This window comes from Mus caroli, unplaced genomic scaffold (assembly GCF_978045245.1).
Source record: "Mus caroli unplaced genomic scaffold, Mus_caroli_1 scaffold_13, whole genome shotgun sequence".
NCBI lineage: Eukaryota > Metazoa > Chordata > Mammalia > Rodentia > Muridae > Mus > Mus caroli.
The window spans coordinates 11,881,366-11,904,680 of record NW_028227268.1 but is presented as its reverse complement, the minus strand read 5'-3'; the positions used below and the strand labels follow the sequence as shown (position 1 = coordinate 11,904,680).

At 40.1% G+C, this 23,315-nt stretch overlaps 1 protein-coding gene across 5 annotated transcripts in view; it reads right to left on the bottom strand.

The window, feature by feature from the left end:
• The window catches only part of LOC110305860 (ATP-binding cassette sub-family A member 6), a 69,047-nt gene extending 55,953 nt beyond the window's left edge, over nt 1-13,094 (bottom strand). For 2 of the 5 annotated variants that reach the window (XM_029484190.2, XM_029484191.2), the window contains exons 1-6: nt 12,813-13,094; nt 9,504-9,708; nt 8,424-8,582; nt 6,371-6,474; nt 5,321-5,547; nt 1,947-2,088 (exon numbers count right to left, since the gene is read on the bottom strand). In XM_029484190.2, coding sequence (XP_029340050.1) covers nt 1,947-2,088; nt 5,321-5,547; nt 6,371-6,474; nt 8,424-8,582; nt 9,504-9,708; nt 12,813-13,079 — 1,104 coding nt within the window. In that variant the 5' untranslated portion in view covers nt 13,080-13,094. Of the gene's footprint in view, nt 1-1,886; nt 2,089-5,320; nt 5,548-6,370; nt 6,475-8,423; nt 8,583-9,503; nt 9,709-11,663; nt 11,765-11,912; nt 11,987-12,812 lie in introns of those variants that run through there. The other 3 variants (XM_029484192.2, XM_085829445.1, XM_021177995.3) reach the window with 3 other exon arrangements.
• Between the last annotated feature and the right edge of the window lie 10,221 nt (nt 13,095-23,315).

Here is a 23,315-nt window from a genome sequence, read left to right as displayed (position 1 = left end):
TGAAATTTCCAGGGAAGTAGACAGCACTAGAAAAGAAAAACTCATCCTGAGAAGGTAACCCAGACCCAGAAAGATAAATAGAGCATATATTCACTTATAAATGGATATCAGCACTAAAGTAAATGGTAACCAAGCTACACCTCTCCCCCGCCCCATAGATCCAGAGAAGTTAGGCAAAGAAGAAGCCTGTAGGGGCATGCATGGATATCCCTGGGAGGGGGAAAAAAGAATAGATCAGCGTCTTATCCAGTCATCATCAAAGAGTCGTCTTCCTCCAGCAGCAAATGGGAACAGATGCAAAGACCAACAGCCAGACATTATTTGGAAGTCTAAAAGGGAGGTCCCCAGCAAATCCCCACCCCTAGAGCTCAGGGAATCCCACAGGAAAGGAGGCAGAAAGATTGTAAGAGCCTGAGGAGGACATCAGGAAGATAAGGTCCTCTGATTTAACTAAGTAAACAATACATGAGCTCACGGACTAAAGCAACAAGCACAAGGACCAACATGGGTCTGCACCCGGTAATAAAAATACCAGCTTGTCCTTAGTATTTTTATGGGACTTCTGGCTGTGAGAATGAGCGTGTCTCTGACTCTTGTGCCTGCTCTTGGGACTCTTTCCCTCTTACTGGGTTGCTTTGTCCAACTATGATAGTTTTTGCTTCGTCTATATTATATTTTAATTTGTCGTGTTCGGTTCCTAACTCTGAGAAGCATGTTCTTTCCTAATGAGAGACAGAAAGGAAGTGGATCTGGAGGGGAAGGTGGGGGAAAACTGGAAAGAATAGAGGGATGGAAACTATAAGCAGGATATATTTATGAGAAAAAGGATCTATTTTCAATAAATGAAAGATCAGGAAAAAAGAATAGCTTAAGAAACAGTGTGAGCCTTCTAAGTCCCTTGCTTATGTCTAATTCATAGTAGAGATATACACAGCAGTTAGAATAGCACCTCTGTGACATTTAATGCTGCACAGTGGCCTTACTCTAATGACTATACTCAAACGTGTCTACAGACTGGCTGTATACAGTTGTACTGGCTGGGTTTATGTATCAACTTGACACATGCTGGAATTATCACAGAGAAAGGAGCCTCCCTTGAGGAAATGCCTCCATGAGATCCAACTGTAAGGCATGTTCTTAATTAGTGATCAAGGGAGGAGGGCCCAGCCCATTGTGGGTGGTGCCATCCCTGGGCTTGCTTGTCCTGGGTTCTACACGAAGACAAACTGAGCAAGTGAAGGGAAGCAAGCCAGTAAGTAACATCCCTCCATGGCCTCTGCATCAGCTCCTGCTTCCTGACCTGCTTGAGTTCCAGTCCTAACTTTCTTTGGTGATGAACAGCAATATGGAAGTATAAGATAAACAAACCATTTCCTCTCCAACTTGCTTCTTGGTCATGAAGTTTTGTGCAGAAATACAGACCCTGACTAAGACATCTGTTCTCCATTCCTTCCACTCTATCTTTTTTCTTTCTTTAGCTCCCAGTATTAATGCATTATTTCACTTAGAAGATGCTGGCATAAAATTTGAAGCTTATCTCTGTAAGCCCTGTGTTCCTGGTCACCATGATAAAATAAATAGCAAACTTGAACAGTGATAGTAGTAGCTTAGCAAGCTAGTTTTTTACTCATTGTATGTAATTAAAGGATTCAGAAATAAAATTCTGAAATATCTCAGTTAAATGATTTTTATTTTAAAAAATTGATGCATCATTTCATTATGTGATACACAAGACTTCTGTGAAAATGGAGAGACCCAATTTACTCAGGTTTACATTCGTTTCATATAGCCATTGGCATTTTCTCACACACAACACACACACACACACACACACACATGCACATATACACACACTGGACATGACAAAGTGTCTTCCTAACATTCTCGAGAATTACACATAGCTAAGATATAATGTGTAAATGATGGTAGTAAATGCATACACTTACCAAGGATAATCCATATAAGAAAAACAATGTAAATATGACCAGGAAACCAGTCATCATTATAATCTGGGTAGATGTTATGATAATTGCAATGAATATGGAAATAATAAAGATGAAGCCGACATAGATTAAGCCCCAGGACAGCCTAAGCAAAGACAAAAGGTGTTTAAGTTAGTTAGCCCTTTAAATAAATATCTTTTAAATCTATCAAAGCATCTCAAGTACAATACTATTATTCTTGTATGTGCCCCCTGGTTCAATAACTATGATATTGATAACATGGCAGAAGTACACTGTGTATAATCTCCTTTATCACAATTCTCCATCTTTTTCCCCTAAGGTAATCAATTTGACAAACATCCTGATTATGAGTTCCATGCACTCTGATCGCCATTACCACACAGTAATGGCCAACACCAAATATTAGTGTAGCATCAATCAGTGAAAAGAATGTCACAACCAATTAAGAGACTATGAGCCAAAGTATGGCTTTGTTGGTGCCTGGAGGCCAGGCATCCATACATATCTATTGCACAGATACTATGAGCATGGAATAAACCATATATTTTATGCTGTAGGTATTATATGTAACTTGCCTTTATCATTCAGCATTATCTACTATAAATGGAGCTTATGATCTTCCATTATATTAACATATTCTAGTGTTCTTCTGAAATTAAACAGTTGTTTCCTATTTTTTCTTTCCATTATAACAATGCAAAGAGTCTTATTACATTTGTCTTTATGTAAGATGTAGGAGAATATCTCTAAAGTGAAATTACTGAATTATTAAAGTTTATGTCATCAGTCTTATTAGTTATTACCAAATGGCCCTACTTGCAAAGCCGGAAGGAGACTTAAGAGCTGATGGTCAGTCAGATGTCAATCAAAGGCCTCTACTAGCATGAAAAGCTTGAGGGCCTCTGCAGGGAGCACTACCACACTTCTTCCCAGAAGACAGAAAACCCGCAGCTCCACTGGTGCCGTCACACGTTTCCTAACCCTGGTATTTCCTTACCGGAATGGGTATAAGTTATGGCACACATTTACATCTTTACACGATTGTATTACTCTGATTTAGATGTGTTGGAGTTCACACTGTTGACAAGGTATTAAAGAACAACATGCATTAGATAAGACAAGACTATGAGGGTGCGTGAGTCCAAGCTTCTCACCTACAAATAATAGGACTGTACTCCCTCTCATTAGTTAACGGGTTAATGTCACAAAATAAATCATTAACAGGGTACAAATGGGACTGCAGGCATCCATTCTGTCCAGAGTTCTTTCCTCTGTTTCAAACCATATAACTAACAAGAACGAACACATCCCCTGCAGAATGCAGCATAACAAAAGATGCTTTGCAACCCTGCACCTTGGTAAATTATGTTTAGCTGGATTTACTACTTATTTAAGTTTTTAATCTTATATCATTATAATGAATTGGTCTGTGTTAGAAACATCAGTGTTTTTGAAAGGTGTAACATATTCTGTAAAGTGACTTCCTAAGTACAGAAGAGACTGATTTAAGGCTGCATTGACAAGACACAGCGTAGGAGAATTATGAAATAAAGACATTAAATAATTCTCTTGCAAAGAGAACTAGCAATAGGGGTGGAGTCGGAGAGACGTTATTAATAAACTTATACAAAATCTTCTTGCTTGGAAAAATACATGCGCTGTATTATGTCATTAATAGAAGTCACATTCATTTCCAAAAGATGTCTGATACTTGGGAAAGATGTTTCCAAAGCATTTTCTATCTTAGTTCTAAGACTGTACGTATCAATGCATTTTTCCGGGCCTTCATTTATATGCGTGCTAAAAACCATCCTGAAAATGAAATCAGCATCAGAATTCCAGTAACTCCTTGGTCTTCACGCCAGCCTGCCGGTGCCTCCCTAACTTGAAGTGACTCTGGGCATCTGCCCCCTAGGACTTGCCTTAAACCAAGAGGAGACACTTATACAGAAATTGCTCTCTCTTTTCCCTCCCTACAGACCTGAATGGCAGGACACACATCTACTCCCTCCTTTATCATTCCCAATGCTCCAATGCGCGCGCACGCACACGCACACACACACACACACGCACACACACAAATCTCACTTTTTAAAGACTTGGTTTCCTCCTTTTATATCTCCCAATCCACATACATTAAAATTAAAATTATCTTTGTTGAAATATATTCTACCCAGAAATAAAGGTTTCTGGACCTTCAGGGAACACATGAGTTGCTAAACTGGTCAACAAATAATGATCCATCCTCTCCATGAAGTTTTACCATTCCACACACATAGTTTTGGGGCTTGGGGGAGGGGGTTTGTTTGTTAACATATGTTTTAAGTGGTGTGTGATTGAGTTTTCATTAGCTTTGGTTATCAAGAAGGGTCTCGGTGTCTCTCTCTGTATATCTCAGACAGCTTCCTATGTCCACCTACGCAATGCTAAGATCGTATGTCTGCACTGTCTGCCCAACCAAGTGTTTGCTTGATCTGAGTAATATACCGAGAATTATCCCTTAAGAATCAATATCAAAACATGTCATGTTTCTTTTAAGCTAAAATAAACACATGATTTTCCCTTATACCTGGCAATATATATCTTCTCACTGATACCAAGTTCTGTGGTTCACTTCTGAGGAATTTAAACCTTATACATTATTTGCGTTTCTATCAACTAAACTTAACTATTTTCATAGGCCTTTTTTTTCTCTGAAAAGCATTCACCTTTACTATGTCACAGATGCATAAATAGATGTGTCCAGGTATACATACAAACATACATATGTATTTCAAAATTACTTCTAAGTGTTTGTGGGGTGAGGTAAAGTATGAATATTAATGTATAATTCAAGTTCTGCTGAGTCCTCCCTACCCACCAGCCTATGTTGCATGTCCTGGTCATATTGTATCACTTAACATTCAACATTTACATGCTTCAACATTCCTGGTTGGCCATGCCCATGAACATCACGTCTGCTTCCCAAGGCTATTTTCTTCAAATGAGGAAGTATGGAGAAGGCAGCTCATAACTAGGAGGTCAGATAGAAATGCCATCAGGTCTGCCCTGATGACCGGCCCTGGCATTCACTGTCTCCCCTACACTGGGCAGCTAACTAACTGCCTCATTTCCACTTGCCTTTTCTTTCCTCATCTACAACCTTGACGAGGGCATCTCAATCGTAGACGTTGCAAAGGAAAAAGCCAGCATTAAAATCATGCTAACTGAGTTCCTTCTATCTTCCATGGAAGATGTAACAAAGACTAAATCCAATAGTGAACACGGACAACAAGTAGCCCACATGTCAAAGGCAACCCGTGGCATTGCAAAACGATAACACTTCTGCTGTCCCGCGCTCTCAATCTCAGACTCACCAGAATGCAGAGTCTTGTAGACCCATGACTTTCATGACCTCCTTACACTTTTTTCTCTCTTTAGTAACATTGCTGGATGCAAAATATATAAACGAGGAGAAATAAAGCAAGCAGAACAAGATAAAAATTTCGTAATCTGAAAGATCTCTAGGAATGAAAGGTAATGTCTTCATATTGATGGCGTTGACGGCCATCAGCTCCTCCATCACCGAGTGGTTTGTTGTGACCTAGGGAAAGACAAAAAGCAAACAGAAAATAAAGGATTTAATTTGACAGAGCTGAAATAAGCCTTGGAGGTTGGACTTATACCAGTTTCCTAGTTGGAATGCTGTAGTAGTCCAGTCTCACAAAATGTTCACCGTTAGAGGGAACTGGGTGTGTTGACTTTCAAGGCTTCTGTGAAGCATTGCAGAACTAGGCAAGGGGGAGGAGGAATGGGATGAGGAACTATGGGATGGCGACCAAGAAGTGGGTGGGGGGCGATGGCTGGAATGTAAATAACCAAAATAATAAAAATATAAGGAAACTGTAAATCAGGGGGGCTGTCTAAATATTCTCTGTCATAAAATCTGGTCTACATAATTGCTAGTTTGAGTGCACCCCTCTACAATGCAGGGGGCAAACTTCATCCTCAGCGTGATGTTAGAGGTAGGATGTTTAGGGAAGTAAGTCACGGAGCCTCACCCACCCTCATGGATAGAGGAGTGACTCATCAAAGACTTGGCAAGTGGTCCTAATGTGCAATTTGCCCTTTTGCTCCTCTGCCAAGTCAGAACACGGTGTCCTTCTTCTTTGCCCTTTCGTCCCTTCCACCGTGTAAAAACCGCTAGGCTGTGACAGCCACGAGGCATGGGCTTGTTGAGGCCCAAGTAACCATACACTCGCTAGATTTGAGAGCTATGAAAAATAACCCTGTTCTTTATGAGATGCCCAGCCTTGGCGTGGAGTTACTGTGGGACAAATAAACTGGGACATCATCTTTCCTTAAAAATGTTGATACCTCTGAAGTGAATCGTGGTAACCACCGGAACTTTCCAATTGAGCACTTACTTCTATAATCGCAGCGTTAATGGCGGTTTGTAAAGCCACGAAGCCTCTTTCCCAGTATTTGGAAAGTGAACAGAAAGCCTCAGAATACGTATCCCAGCAATGAGCTGTAAAAACAAGGGAAAGTATAACCATCAGTAGGGGATAAAGGACGGCTGGGAATGAGGAACAAAAGCACGAGAGAAAATGATGGGGAGGAGACCCCGCGAGGTAGAGCTTTTAACCTCATACAGAAGATGGGCATGGTGGTGTACCTGTGACACTAGTACTCAGGAAGCAGAAAAATAAGGCTTCTGGGCTAGCCTTGGGTATGCCGTAACCCTACCTTAAGCAAAGCAAACAAACAAGCTAATAAAGTAATTTTGAGATGAGGCAGACATGTTAAGATGAAGGGTGTATAGTGTAGAAGCTACTCTGACACACACCATGAGGGGAGAGAGAGAGCAACACCAGCTACCTGAGACACGAAAAACAAGGTTTTAAAGTTTCTATATCAAAACCACACACACACACACACCAACACCAACACCACCATACACCAATCCCCAATTCAGTACCTAGAAGTCTAAAGTGAATATGTGCGTAAGAAGAAAATTTGTCCCAAATTAACCAGGAATTAATTATCATAGCAAAATGCACACCTCCCGCTAGGAAGTGGAGCTGTTCATGAGATGCAGTGTTTGAAGACTCCTGGCAAGCTACTGCACCACGGACATGTAATGATTTAGACAAAGGAGTACAGCCCTTTCTGGGGGGTGGGGGAGAGAAACAAAAAATGGGGAAGGGCACCACCTATATTCTGGAAGTCTCAGAAACGATCTTTCTAATAGTTTCCTGTGGTCTCTCCTGTGCAGTAGTGTTGAGAATATCGCTTTCTACGCTGCATTTGAGTGTCTCTGGATAATCCTTTTGCTAGAAGGGACAAGGCTCGCAGATCTGTGATAATTTTATTTATGAAGACGGCTTGTCCCTTTACCCTATTCTCATCTCAAAAATGGCTTTATCCCCGAAGGGACTTCCTTATCACCTTAAATTCTAAAGCAGCTCTATTGCCTCTACCATCTTATCTCATTTGTGTATCTTTTTTAACCTCCTGCTTCTGAGGAGAACAATACAGACAAACAGGCTCCATGGTTTTTAATTCACTGCATTCTGCAAGAACCGGCTGAAGAATACGTAGTCTGCATGCAACACATGCACAGTATTAGTGTACACATGGCACGTGAATAGTATTAGTGTGCATAAGGCAAGTAAATGAATAGTATTATAGTCTGCACACAGCATATGGATGGTGGTAAAGCACCAATTCTACAAATTACACCAATTTTATGTCCTCCATGTCTTTTAACCCATAAGCCTTTCTCCTTTTCCTGCTTCTGCTGTCATCTAAGCAGCCGTCTGGTTTCATTACATTCTTCCTGGACTTCTTACAACTCATATTCTCTGGGCTGTATCAGGAATGCTCTCTTGTAATCTTGGATAACTTTCCACAGGCTTGCCTTAAATAAAGTACTTCAGTGGCTATTTGTGGCCTAGTTTATGAGATACCAAAGGGGACCCTAACCCTTCTACAGCTGCAAAAGCATTGTCCCTCACATGGCGTGGCTTTTCATGCTTTTCCTCCAGCATTTGATAAGACACCGTCATACACCATTATCCTACTAGGACATGGTATCTCCAGTTCCTCTCCCTTGCTCTCCCTTTGGTCTTAATGTAAAAGGACCCTAATTCAACAGATCGTTCGGAATCCTGGGTCTGAGTTACAAGTGCAAGTCCCATCCCTTGCCCTCATTATCTGGTGCTTGCCTTTCCTACTCAACCGCAACCTCATCCGACATTGAGATCTAACCTTAATCCTGTGAGCTCAAAAGATACATGCTGAAGTATCCTACAGTGCTGCGAAATCACCCTCTAACATGAAAACAAGTGCAATCATAAAAAGTTAGTCTGTTCTCTTCCAGGAAATGGAAGGAATCTCTTGCCCTCCCAACCTACCCGTTCCTTCTTTTCAAAAACATACAGGCAGTCGCAATAGGATTATATATTAGAAAGTCACCTAATGAGTCCTCTTTCAAAAATGGATTTCCATACATCCTAAGTACTTTTAATTGGTAAGAGAAAGTGTCATTAAAGATGACTCCTAAAGCGTCTGGTATATTGTGCAGAAAAACTTCATCCAAGTCTTCTATACTTGGTACCCCGATGATTCTTGTTCCTGTGGAGTAGAAGATGAGAATAGGTGTACTGGATTACGTAGCATCCCACCACAACAGAATGAAAGATGAGACTGAACCATTTGGTAGACTTTTCCACTTAAACTAAGCAAACTAAAGGGCAACCTAGAAAATATTACTTTACTGTTTCAAAGAGTCCACTTGTGCAAGAGAATTACATATTTTAATCAGACAAGTTACGGATAGTGAAATCATGCCTCTTGAGTATAAGAGTAACCGATCTCTGATAATTAAAGAATTTAGTCTGAAGCAAAAACAACTTACATGACTGCAGTCTTATGCAGAAACAAAGGAAACAAACAGAACTTTACAACGACCAGAGATTTAATTAGTTAGGAATTGAATATTAAAGAATAAATAGTCAGATTATACCCAGGTTGCTCATAAATGAAATACATGTTTTCTTTGTCTTCATCACAAAATGGGCCCAACTTAAAACCACAAGCTTTAAAGGCTTTGTATTCTATACTATATATAGGAGAGAATATCACCTTCAGATTATACATAATTGGTATTCATACTTATGAACTTATTGTTAAATAGCCATGATCTAAGTACTTAGATTTTAGCAAGTTATAAATATTGATCGTTGCATATTCATGCTAAAAGCATACAGATTCATAGGAGCTACGTTTCTCCAAGTTGCTGTTTTGAAATTTTGTAACTTTCTTGCTTTGTTATGCTCCAAGACAAACACAGGCTTCCATAAATTGGACCCCTATTAGGCTGAAAAAGATTAAGATCTTGTAAAAGAAAAATAAAAGCCTACGTAGATTATATGGTATCTTGATACTCGAATTTATTAGACGTATGTTTAACTGGAACTTCAAACTAATAGGTACATATATTTTAAACACTATAAACCGATGAGACTCATCGTTTTTTCTCAATAGTATATTTACCTTTCATAGTTGGAGCAAATGTTGTTTTGTTCATTATCTGCTGGGTTATGTTAGAGATCGGTGTATATACAACCACTAGAGAAGATCCATTAAACTTATTTAGACTTCCAAGATCCTGAGGAGGGACTTCGAGGACCTGAATATTTCTTGCCAAGTAGGAAAACAGACCCATATGCAGTCCTATAATAACTGGTATGCTCCATTCCTATAAAACAGTTTTTTAAAAGAGGAAACGGTGAGCCTAGATTTGTTTCCCTTCCAATTGGTCAACGCTAAAGAACTTTGAAGACAAGTTCAATTTTTCCATGTAATTGTTTTCTCATTGCTGTTCATCTTCAGGGAGAAGAAAACTCAGTGAAGGATGCACACTGAGGCAGCAGTCGCCCGCATCGCTCTCTGATCTGAAGTTTTTGTTAAGTCACGAACGACTTCCTAAGTCATCTGGAGACTTAATGGTGTACTTAATAGTGTGAAAATCTCGATCGCCCAGAAAGCCAATTCTAGACCTAAGGCATAAATGTTCCACATAGAATTCATGCTGGTAAATCACAATGTTTCTGGGTAGTTATCATATTCTTATTAGGAACAAAAGGAAATTCAGGCTGGGCATGGTGGTGCATGCCTTTAATCTCAGCACTAGGGAGACATCGTCAGGTGGAGTGCTTGTGAGTTTGAGGCCAGTTTGCTCTACAAAGCAAGTCCAGACCAGCCAGGGCTCTGTTATACATGAAACTCTGTCTTAAAGGAAGAAAGAAAGAGAGAAAGAGAGAAAGAGGAAGAAAGGAAGGGAGGGAGGGAGGGAGGGAGGGAGGGAGGGAGGGAGGGAGGGAGGGAGGGAGAGAGAGAGAGAGAGAGAGAGAGAGAGAGAGAGAGAGAGAGAGAGAGAAACGAAATTAGTAGAAATTGCATGGGAGATATTCTCTGGTGAATCAAGAATAGTAATAATTTCTTCTTGATATGTTGCTAGAACACACTTCTTTTAGGCCCAAGAACACCTCTCCCTCGTCTGACAAACATACCAGAAAAATATGAAGCAAACAGTTACCACAAAGCACTCTCAAAACAATGTCTAAAGAGAAGGTTCCATTGAATTTTTACATTAATAAACATTTCAGCCTCACAATGCCAGACTTTATCTGAACAAATCACTTACGTCCTCATCTTTGGAATTCACTTTTAAATATTGACACTGTATGTTCATTTTTTTTAAGTGACCACTTTAAGTTTATATAGTATAAATGACTTGAAACCTGTAGGTTTTGACTAGAGCATACTCTTAGATACAATGGGAATAGAAGACTGAGTTTTTTCCTATGGAAAATGGGCAGACACAGTGCATGCCACCCCCAGGCCTGTGTGCAGACCCAACCTACTATACTCTCTGCCTCAATTCTTCCTCCTTGCCTTATGAGTAATCCAGCAGCGGCTACCAGGACCAGAGGAGATGGCAGAGCCCCAGATGAGGAAACCTAGATCCCTGGATAAAGGGAAATAGTCTTTCTCTCACCTGCTTGCTTCTCTTCTATACTGACTGTACTAAAAATCATAAGAACTGAGCATCTGTCACAGGGAAGCCACTGAAGTTTGTACTGTTCAGCACTTCTCAAAGCATCGGCTTAGTACGTTACTCTTCTATATCCCTTGGAAATAACCTTTACGTAGAAAATCAATAGTTTTGGATATAAAACGATAATATTAAATTTTTCTCAATTTATACTTACTAACTTTGTATCTCACTGTAGAGTATGGGATAATTTAACCTTTGCTGCAATTTTACCATACAATTTAATTTTTCCCTTATCCCTTTAAAAAAAAATATATGTGTGTGTGTGTGTATATATATATATATATATATATATATATATATATATGCCAGACTTTATCCGAACAAATCACTTACATCCTCATCTTTGGAATTCACTTTTATGATATATATATATATATATATATATATATATATATATATATATATATATAATACTAAATTCTATGGTATTGGTCACAGACCGTTATGAGTTTCTCAATCAAACAAACATAGATAGAAGTGCCTACCTCAAAAGTAATAATATAGTCTGCTGGTTAAGCTGTAATCTTTGAAATATTATTTGAAACTCAGGCAGGGAAAGGAGGCTGAGGAGAGGGTGGAATGTCTGCACATACCAATAAGCTCTCTCTCTTCATCCGCCATTTCTTGAGCAGATTCTTGTGCAGAAGGGCTCGGGTCTGCTGGCGCACACTTAGCTCCTTCATACTTGCCTCACCTGCTCATTAAGTGAACAAACAATAAACCAAAAAAACAGAAGCGGAGCTGGAAAAGCCTTGACTCTATTTCTGACTCAAATATTTACTACACTTAAGAACTGTAATGCAATGTAAAATATTAATGCAACGATTTAAGTCTAAATTTACCTCAAATGCATTCACTTTAAGCTATGTGGAGGGATGGGTGACAGTGACGATAGGGCGTGGTTATCATCACACTTCTATAATAAAACAGAACATTCCAATGGGGGGCGTCATTAGGGTGCAGAACACATCTAATCATATTTTAGATCAGAATTCAATGATGTCAATAGAGTGATCTATTAGTTTTATCCCATCAACACTCATTTTTGTTCCTTGCATTTCAGGGAAAAAAATTAATCAAATCAACAACAAAATTTTGATTGCTTAAACTCGCCTAAATGATAAATTCATCAGATACATTCCCGGTGAAATATGTTCATAATACTTATCTTCAGAGTTAAATATGATAAAAATTTAACTGAATGACTCTTACCAGAAGAACTGAGCTTTAAAACAATAAGCAATACTCGAAATTACTTGATTCTGACTCACCAGAAGAATAAGGCTTCTCTCGACTTTGTGAATAGAAATGACACTCAAAATGCAGAAAGCAAAGTTCAAAATAAATTAGGAAAGAAGAAAGGAAGGAAAAAAGAAAGAAAGAAAAAGAAGAAAGAGAGAGAGAGAGGGAGAGAGAGAGAGAACATAGTTTTGCCCAGAAATTTTTCAAATAAACAAATTTTAAAAACCGTTTTAGTTTTCATGATCTTTCAATTTAATCTTTCCTAAATGTACATGACAAAATGCAATACAGTTCTTTCCTTGGCTACAATGGAAGCAAGCTAGAATCTACAGCTGTATTTTTTGAAATAAAATCTGGTTGGGGTGGGGAAAATAAAAATTAGCTCTTAAATCACTTTAAGATACTTAAGTGTCTAGAAACCATCTGAAAAACAGATTGAACTTGGCAATATCCACCCATTTATTCGGCAGAGCACAAAAACAGCAGTAAGTTTCACTCACTACTGAGGAATATTCACACTCCCGGGAACAGTCGCAGGCTTCTTTTCCTAGTGCATCCGTTTGAGCACTTTCTCTCCTTCCATAAACATTTCTTAAGTAGGTGGCTGCTCTCCGAGGTTCCTTTGCACACTGGTTTCCAAAAGGGGATGTGGTCAATCCAGGCTGCACATGATGAATCTGTTTTGTTTTCTGTGTCCTCTCTCTCTCTCCTGGGAAAATACTGTTCTGTGATTGGTTGAGAATAAAACAAACCCTATGTCTGTTCATTCAGCCCTTTCAACTCCGGAAAAAATAAAGCAGATAAGGAAAACTTGCTCAAGCCCTTCAGATATGATGAGATCAAGATTGGAAAGAAGACAAAAAGACAAAACAAAACAAAGCAAAACAAAACAACAACAAAAAAACAAAAAAACAAAAAAACAACAAAACAAAAAAAAACACAACAACAACAACAAAAACCCTAGAATAAAAATGTTATCTAAGAACTTGTATGAGAAATACAAGTTTTCATGTTTTCTCACTCTGCATAGCTAAACATAGACGTCAGTTTTCAATTTGGCAAACTCACACTAACTGGGACAAGCTGAAGCTGGACGTTTCTCTTCTTTTCTATTTTTTCCTTTAAAGATAAAGCATTCCCTATCTCTACCTTGGAGATATTCTTACGGTAGACAAATGAAGAACTATTTTAAAACATGTTTTTCCTACTCTGGTCACAGCTGTGTGGGATTTTATGAGTTAGGTACATTAATAAAATAGATTTATTTTGCGACTAAAATGCATAAAAGGATTCAGATTTTTCTGCATTAATACTAGTCTACCTGAACTCCGTTCCGTCCTTGCTGCACAGTGTATCTGAAAGGCACTGAAAACTTTTGACCCGCCACAGCAAATGCCAAAACAGAAACAGCAAAGTCCAGGAGTTGAGAAATCTCAAATATTTGTCAGGACTCTTTATCCACATGTGTTACTAAATCTAAATCAGAGCGATGTTCCAGAGTATAGGGGACAAGTTTAAGACAGTAACAGTTCCAGCCATGATAATATACTTGGCAGCTAATTCTACTTTTAAAAGTAGACACAAGTGAAATAGCATGCATTTTATCTCGAAAACTGTCAAAACAAACATGTTAACAAGGGTGTTCTAAAGGCCTCAGGACTGTAGGGGGAAAATGTCACAACACTTAAAAATTTTGTTTCAATAGTAGAACGAATCTTTTGAAGTAGCCTAGAATATAATTCAGATTTCTATTAATTTTACTGCCATGGTTGTTTGATTCTTTATATTCCATTTTTTTTTTTTGGTAGCTAATGCTTAATGAAAAGTTCTTTCTTAGAAGTTTTATATTGTGCATTCAATTGCTAGGGTTTTTTTTTTTTTTAATTTCTTGTTTGTCTGTTTTGTGCTCATGTATTACATCCCAATCCCAGTTAACTCACCTCAACTTCTTCCAGTCCCTCCCCCACCTCTCCCCTCTTCCCAAGTTCTATTCCTCCTCCATTTCCCTTCAGAAAGGAGCAGGCTTCCCAGGGATACCCATCAAATAGGCCATAAAAGTTACAGTAAGTCTAGGCACTCATAGGCTCAGCGCATGCACTCATATCAAGGCTGGATGAGTCGAGCCAACAGGAGGAGAAGGGTCCCAAGGGCGGGCAAAAGAGTCAGAGGCAAATCTTTTTTATTCTGCCTTTCTTAAAATTTTATTAAAACTCACAGCTTTAATAACATCAATTTCTTAAATATATTTACTGCTTTCTCGCTATTTTATGTATGTGTTTTATTGGCCTTTTTTCCCTCATATATGTTTGAGATAGTGTCTCTCACTGAATTTGGAGCTAGGCTGTTCTCTTTAATATGCCTCATTTATTGTGGTGACACTATTTTTAACTTTGAATGAAAAGATAATCCTACAAATAGCGATCTAACATGATGAGGAAGACAGATGCAGCCTCCAGTTAGGACCTGGAAATATTGGGAAAAATATATTCCTAGTTAGAAGTTGAGATGTATAACTAAACTTAAAAATAATGAATAAAGGATACTGAAAAGTAATAAACAATTGGAAAACTAAGCAAAGAGTGAGGGTATACCCAGTAGGTCCTAAAACCAAAAAGAGAATTTAAAATTTAGTCATGAGTAGCACTTCAGGTAATTAAGTACATCTGGAATATATTGGATTAAGATCTAGGCCTCTGGTGTCTCAGTGTTTCTGTGATTCAGTCTTTAACACTGACAGGTGGACAATCTACAATTCATTTTCGTACAAGAATCTAGGTGTGCTGCATGACTGCTAAATACAGTCTAGAAAAAAAAAAAATCTCACGTCTTCTATTCCAGGGAGGAATATAAATGTTTTGTCCAATCACTGCGATATATAGAAAAAAAAACCCAGAGATGGAGAGGTGGCTTAGAGGGTAAACGCATGTGCTCAGATCCCTACACCAATATAAACAAGCAGAATGAGACTGCGCATGTACACAGGAGCATACTGCTATGTCCAGCGAAGACAGAGGGGTTACTGATGTTTATTGGTCGCTTTGGCCTCCAGCTCAGCAAATCCAACCAGAGACTCTGTCTCAAAGAAATAAGGCAGAGCATGATAAAGCAGACACCGAGCGCTTTTCTCTGGCCTCCTCTGGCATTCCATCCACACATGACATTCGTGCACGTAACATACGCGTTTAGATTTTTTTTTCTTTTTTTTTTTTTTTGATTTTTTTTTGAGATGATTATGTAGTGCGTCACTACGTCCCGACCCTTTCTCCCTCCAAACATTCCCATCCAGCCTGCTTTCAAATTCATGGCCTCTTTTTCATTCATTCGTGTTACAACACAATTTTTAAAGATACATAATACACGCCTCTCCCAGACAATACATTCTGATCACAGTTTTCCCTCCCTCCGCTCGTCCCAGTTCTCCTTCCCTTTCCCGCCCCGGGCCGGCCCCGAGATCGACTTCCTCCATTTCCCTACGGAAAAGAGCAGGCTTCCAAGAGACAAAAACTAACCAGGACAAAACAAAATATAATGAAACAAGGTAAAAGCCCTCATATCAAGACTAGACATGGCAACCCAATAGGAAGAAAAGAGTCCCAGGAGCAGAGAAAGAGTCACCCCTCTCACTGTTAGGAGTCAGACAAAACGCACCAAGTTAACTTCCATAACATTTATGAAGAGGACCTGGTACAGACCTTTGAAGGCCCTGTGCTTAGCGCACGCCTTTAATCCCAGCACTCAGGAGGCAGAGGCAGGCGGATTTCTGAGTTCAAGGCCAGCCTGGTCTACAAAGTGAGTGCCAGGACAGCCAGGGCTACACAGAGAAACCCTGTCTCGAAAAACCAAAAAAAAAAAAAAAAAAAAAGAAGAGAAAATGAAAACTTAAAGAGTGGATGTGTGCACGTGTGTTTCATTTGTCGTATTTCAGGTGCACTAGACAGGAGGAGATCCTCTTACTAACAAGGACAATATCATAGCAGTTAGTTTGTATGCCCTGGAAGAAAAGCTAGTACTGTGATCTTACACCATTCCTCTAAACACTTCCCTCTCCATATTTTTTCATCCATTAAAATGAGAATCAGAAATGTTGACATATGTATGAAACATATCATATATATATATATGATTTTGCGGGGATTAAATTTATTAATAATGTCTAAAAAATTGTAAATAACAATTTTTCCCCTGAAAAAAAAATGGTTATTTCAGTGGTGGCACATGCCTTTAATCCAGCACTTAGTGGGCAGAGGCAAGGGGACAGACAGGGCTACACAGAGAAACCCTGCCTCAGGTGGAAAATAGTTATATGCTCTGATTGTTCTTTGTTCTCTTGATATCATTAAGCACTCCTGGAATCCCACAACGAAGACTTAAGCAAGTCAGTAGAATGGAGAATGGAGGGGGCTGGTGGCGTTCACTAGTAGACTAAGAACTGAAGTTAACAGACACTGTAGCGTCATAGACTATACAGAATTTACACTTCAAGCTAAGAAACTATATAAATTAGCTAAAATAGGAGAGAAAGAAGATAACCCATTAGAATGCATAACATTTTAAAATAGCACTAATAATTGAGATTTAAAAACTTATACACTTAGAGCAGATTACACAGTTAGAACTTTTTAGTATTTTTTTCCTTTTTTAAAAATTAATCACTGCATTCATTTACATCTCAAACAATATCCCCCTTCCCGGTTATCTGCAAACCCCCCATCCCATCCTCCTTCCCCCCCCCCTTTGCCTCTATGAGGGTGCTCCTCTACCCACTCACCCACTCCCACATCACCGCTCTAGCATCCCCCTACGTTGGGGCATCAAGCCTCCCTCCCCTTCCACTGATGTCAGCAAATGCTTCTTAGGCTCTGCAATGGTGGTGGGGGGGGGTTGCTGTCTGCAGATGGGATGGATCCCTGGGTGGGGCAGTCTCTGGATGGCCTTTCTTCAGTCTCAGTTCCAATTTTTGTACCTGTCTTTCCTTTAGACAGGAATATTTCTGGGTTAAATTTTTTGAACTGTCTTGGTGACCCCACCCCTCAACTGGGGGCCATGCCTATTTACTGGGGGTAGTCTCTACAGGTTGTATCTCCCCTTTGTTGGGTATTTCTGAATTAGACCCACCACATGCTGTAGAACACTAGACTCACTCCTATTTCAATACGCATTACCCATCTTCCCTCTCGCCTTTTCTTCTTGTTTTGGTTTTGTTTTCCTTTTCTTTTTCAAGACAGGTTTTCTCTGTGTAAGCACCCTGGCTGCCCTGGGATTCACTCTGTAGACCAGGTTAGCCTTGAACTCACAGAGATCCACCTGCCTTTGCCAAGGATTAGAATTGTGTGCACCTGTTGGTAGCTGACTCTTAGCAGAAAGCAGCTATTTACTTACAGGTTGGTACTTTTCCACCCTGACAAGAGACTTGCTTTCCTAGCATGCTGTTTTGTCAAGAAGCCCACCACAGCTGAACACACTCTGATAACATCTTGTTTTTCTCCTACACATCCCAGACTTGTGGTTACGTGTCTCCAGTTGCACTCCCCAGCGTGTGCTTATATATACACATAGTTACCTTTCATTAAATGAGACTTGATCAGACATACTGTCTTGTCTCCATTCTTCACGTCTCTTGCCCCTCCATCTCCACTCTCTTCCTTGTAGACCCCGTTGACTGACCCATGGACTGGGTCATGCCACCACTGCCTGGATTCTTCAGTCTTTGTTCTCTCACCTTCTCTCTGTGTGGTGGTGTAAATGAGAATGATAGCCCCTAGGCTCAGATATTTGACTGCTTGCTCTCCAGTTAGCAGAACTGTTGGAGTTTAGGAGGTGTGATCTTGTTAGAGAAGGTGTGTCACTGGGGGTGGACTTTGAAGTTTCCAAAGCCTATGCCAGTCCCAGTCTCAATCTCTCTCTGTCTGCAGATCAGGATCTAAAGCTCTCAGCTATTGCTCCAGCACCTGCCTGAGTGTTCCCCACCATGATGACAATGGACTATCCCTCGAAAACCGTAGGCAAGCCCCCAGTTTAAAAGCTTCCTTTTATAATATTTGTCTTGGTCATTGTGTCTCTTCACAGCAATAAAACAGTAACTAAGACAGATATCAGTACCAGGGACTGGGTTATAACTACTATACAAATGACCATTCTGTTTGTTGGGAAAATATGGAATATGGAAGACCTTGGACTAGAAAAGCAGGTGTACAGTATAAGTAGGACTTAAAGGGTCCTTCTAGTAGGAACATGGAAGACAGTAGTACTGAGAGCTATGTGGCTAGTGGCAGCCCAGCTCAAGAGGTTTCAGAGGGCAATGACATTGAAGAAAGTTCTGGTAATGTTTGCCAAATAATGTGGCTTCACTCTGTCCTTGTCCAAAATCTCTGCCAGGAGCTAAATTGCAGAGTTCTGGATCAAGTTCGTTGCCAAAGGGGATTTTAAGCAGCCTGGTATCGATTATGCCACATGATTATTGGTGATTATTCTCTTGGGCAAATCTACAATGAGAGAAGAGCAAGCAGAGTAAAAAAGAAATACAAAAACGTACAGTTTGAGAAGATTTAATGTTGGAGCCAAGTCTTGTGCTCATGGCAGTAAGTTTAAAGAAAAACATGAATTGAACTGGGGGTGTAAAGGGAGTGGTACCCTCAAAACAAGACCCCACCCATCTCAGCTTCTAACATGCAAAGTGAAATTAAAGAAGAATTTATGCAGCAAAGAAAACCATCAACTTAACTCATATGCAAATGTCTGTCCTGGAGGGGGCCGGGTTCCTGTCCTAGGAGGCAGCAGAACTTTGTGGTTTTGCCATGTGTTTCTGGATTTAGATTAAAGAGGGATACAGGAAAGGGTTTGTGGAGTCTTCCTTTGTAGTTAAGGAAAGCAATTGAGGCCAGGCATGTCAGGGAGGAGAGCTTTCCCTCCCAGCCACAGTCAACATTCAGATCACCACTTCTGTTTTCTTTGTAGCCTCCATATATGAGAAATAACATGTAGTATTTGTAGTTCTGTGTCTGATGGATCTTAGTTGACCTAATGTCTTCTAGTTCCATACCATTTTTGACAAATGCATGTTATTCCCTTTTATGACTAAATAACATTCTGTAGTAGTAATAATAATAATAATAAACATTCCATTATTGTAAAAGAATTTTAATCCAGCAACATGGCTGCTCTGACAAGGAATCACATTCAAAGACCCTCTAGGTCTATGTGACCCAGCCGGAATGAAGAGAGGCTCTGGATTACAGTACGATCTGGGCAGAATACAGACACACCCTCAGTAAACACCTTTAATCCCTAACAATGAAGTTAAGGTTAGTTTGTAGAAGGAAGCAGCCATGTTTGAAAGTGACATCTAATTGAGGGGCAGATGGAAAAGAAAATAGCAACAAATCAGAGACAGGTTGATGTGGGAAGCCACATGTGCCGTTGCAGGGTGGCGTTGGCTTCTGCTGGCCACCACGCATACATAGGCAGTAAAGTTTTTTTGCCAAGATGAGGTTTTGAGAATTAACCAAAATTAACCAATCAGATGAGAGAGAAGTTAACCAATCAGATGAGAGAGAAATTAGCCAATCAGATGTAGGCATGCAAATGAGGTGGTAAGCATCAACCAAGCACAACCAATCCAGGTGTGAGACATGCCTCTCCTAGGCCTATATAAAGCAGCACCAGTTCTGGGCTCGGGGTCTATTCACCTGTACAATCAAGCTCTCCCAATAAACGTGTGCAGAAGGATCCTGTCAAGGCAGCGTCGTTCTTGCTGGTCGAGTCGGACACGTGCAAGAGGTTGACAGAATGAGTCCGAGTTAGGATGTACCCAACTCTCAGGAGAACATGACAGGAAGGAGAGGCTACTCTAGAACAGCACAGGGAGAGAAAGATGTGGGTGGCAGTTTTAGTGGGACAGTTTTATGAGACAGGTGGCAGGAAGAACAAGCTAAACAGAGGTGGGAACAGAATGAGGCAGAGAAGGAGGAGCCAGAAGATTAGAACACAATGCTAAAGTTAGTATGAGTCCAAGCAGAACAATGCAGTGAGGAGCCAAGAGGAGCCAGATTGAATCAGTCAGCTTGGAAGATTAGATTTTATGGAGGCTAGAAGCTTCCAGACATAGACCCAGTAATAGAGCAGAGAAGGAAGCACTCTGGGCTCAACCCAAGCTGGGCATTTGCACATCTGGGGTACAGCTCACATCTCATCTCATCTCATCTCATCTCATCTCATCTCATCTCATCCCATCCATATGTTTTGGTTCAATAATGTACTCCAATATGGTATATGTACATTTTCTTTATAATGCATCCGTTGCTAAGACAACTGGGCTACATGTATATCTTGACTGCAGTGGCTATCACGGCAACACATGTAGACAATAGAGAAAGATTACATTTCCTTTGGATATATACCCAGAAGTCAGATTGTGGGATTATACGATAGATCGTTTATATTCCTACTAACATTGGTTTACTTCTATTCCAGATGTCTATGTTTGAAGTTCATTGTGTTATCTGGGTAGTAATCCTTTGTCCAGGTAAACTGTTTGTAAATACTATCTCCCATTCTCTAAGTTGTCTCTTCATTTTTAACCAGTGTTTCTTTTGCTATTAGAAACTTCTTTGAGGAACTGATGTATCTTACTACAAACAGAGTTGTTTGGTTTCATGGTGGTTAGCTTCTTTAGTAGGTCCAGTGTGAGACCCAAATTGACACTATTACTGATACTATGGTCTGCTTACAAACAGGAGACTAACATGGCTGCCCTTAGAAAGACCCAACAAGCAGCTGAAAAAGTCAGATGCAGTTATTTACACCCAACCAATGGACAGAAGCTGGTGACCCCTGTGGTTGAATTAGGGTAAAGCTGGAAGAAGCTGAGGAGGAGAGCAACCTTATAGGAAGACCAGCAGTCTCAACTATCCTAGACCCCAAGATCTCTCAGACACTGAGCCACCAACCAGGCAGCATATACCAGCTGATATAAGGTCCCCAACACATATACAGCAAGGACTGCCAGGTCCTGACTCAGTGAGAAAAAAATGTATTTAAGCCCCAAGAGACTTGAGGCCCCAGGTAGTGGGGAGGTCTGGTGGGGTGGGAGTAAGGGGTAGGGACATCCTCTTGGAGATGGAGGGGGATATGGAATGTGGAACAGTCAGAGGGCAGACCAGGAAGGGGATAAAGACTGGACTGTAAAAAAAGATTAAAGAATAAAAATAAAACAAAAGCAAAAGCAAAATTGTTTTCTGGATTTAGAAAAAAAAAAAGTGTTACTATCCTAGCCATCAACTAAAGAAACAGAATGCAAAAGAGATAAAGTGAGTGTGTGTGTGTGTGTGTAAACATGCATATGGGTAAGTTATCAATAAAGATATAGGAAAAATCATATTACCAGGCACTTAATAAATGCACAGTCTTAAACATAGAAAAGTGTAACTCGGCTTATTATATCTTTTCCTAACTGCACTCCATGGTAAGAGGTATCTGCCATCTGGTTGATCCTTGTGTCAGGATTTGAACAGAACAATGCTATTAATTCATATGCTTTGGCTACTCTGGGTTTTTTTTTTTTTTTTCAATAGTCTATCTAAAGAAACTTTCTTGCCGGGCAGTGGTGGCGCACCAGCACTCGGGAGGCAGAGGCAGGCGGATTTCTGAGTTCAAGGCCAGCATGGTCTACAGAGTGAGTTCCAGGACAGCCAGGGCTACACAGAGAAACCCTGTCTCGGAAAAAAAAAAAAAAAAGAAAGAAAGAAACTTTCTTCCTCTATCATATGCCTTCTACTCATTTATACTTCTTAACTCACTCATCTAAAATTCATGGTCTCAGTTCCATCCTGATGACTCTCAAAGTGTGCGACATCTCCAATTCCCCTGGGATCCTTCCTCACTTTAAAAATTATTCTTTTAAAAATGTTTTCATGATCTTTTAGATACAAACCCCTTTGCCATACTCCTTTCAGTCTGCGTGCACTGTGTTTTGCAAGTGTACCATTTGTTTTTCTTCCAGTATCTTTGTCCAGGTTTTTTCTGATGGCCTTTGAATCCTTGACTAACGTTTGACTGTGAAGATCTGTTAGAAGAATCGAGTGATCCAGACACCGATTGAGCTCACGGGAATCATTTTGGGACAGAGTTGAAAGCAGGCACTGGAAACCCAAGAACCGGATGCTGACAGTTAGGGCCAGTTAACTTGTGATGTCCTGATGTATGCCTGAGTGTTCCTATGCAACATTAGTTTTATATCTAGTTCAGGGGGCGAAATGAAATGTTCAGTGAAATAATGTTCCAGTATGTTGTTCATCATGAAGAAGGTAGGCAGGAACTCGGAGCAGTGACTCCATAGCTGACAGGCTGAATGGAAAGTCTAAATGTTTGGATAAAGCAGGAAGCAATATCAAAAGGGAACCAAAGATACATACTTCACAGCCCAGAAGATAGTAAAGGGTTCAACGTGAAAGACAACACACAATTTGAACAGAAGCTTAAAATCGGCTTTTGAAGAAGGGCTTGTCTGTTTGTACTTGTAAGACTAGAGAACATGTTGAGAAGTTACCAAAGGGCCGGGCGTGGTGGCGCACGCCTTTAATCCCAGCATTCGGGAGGCAGAGGCAGGCGGATTTCTGAGTTCGAGGCCAGCCTGGTCTACAAAGTGAGTGCCAGGACAGCCAGGGCTACACAGAGAAACCCTGTCTCGAAAAACCAAAAAAAAAAAAAAGAGAAGTTACCAAAGGAGAAAGAATGTAAAATAAATCTACAAGGTTAGACACTTCATTACAGCACTGACTACCATTTGAAAAGCCTCAAATCCTCTTTGCTTCTATGTTAAGTAACAGAGAACTTCGTATCTAGCTCAATCCTTATCATTAAGGGGAGAAAAAAGGTATGTTGGTCATTGTGAGATGAAGTCAGTTACTACAATGGTACTTTTAGGTTTGGCTGTGAAATTAAAAAGGAAATGAACAGGGAGCAGAGCAAGAGAGAGAGAGAGAGAGAGAGAGAGAGAGAGAGAGAGA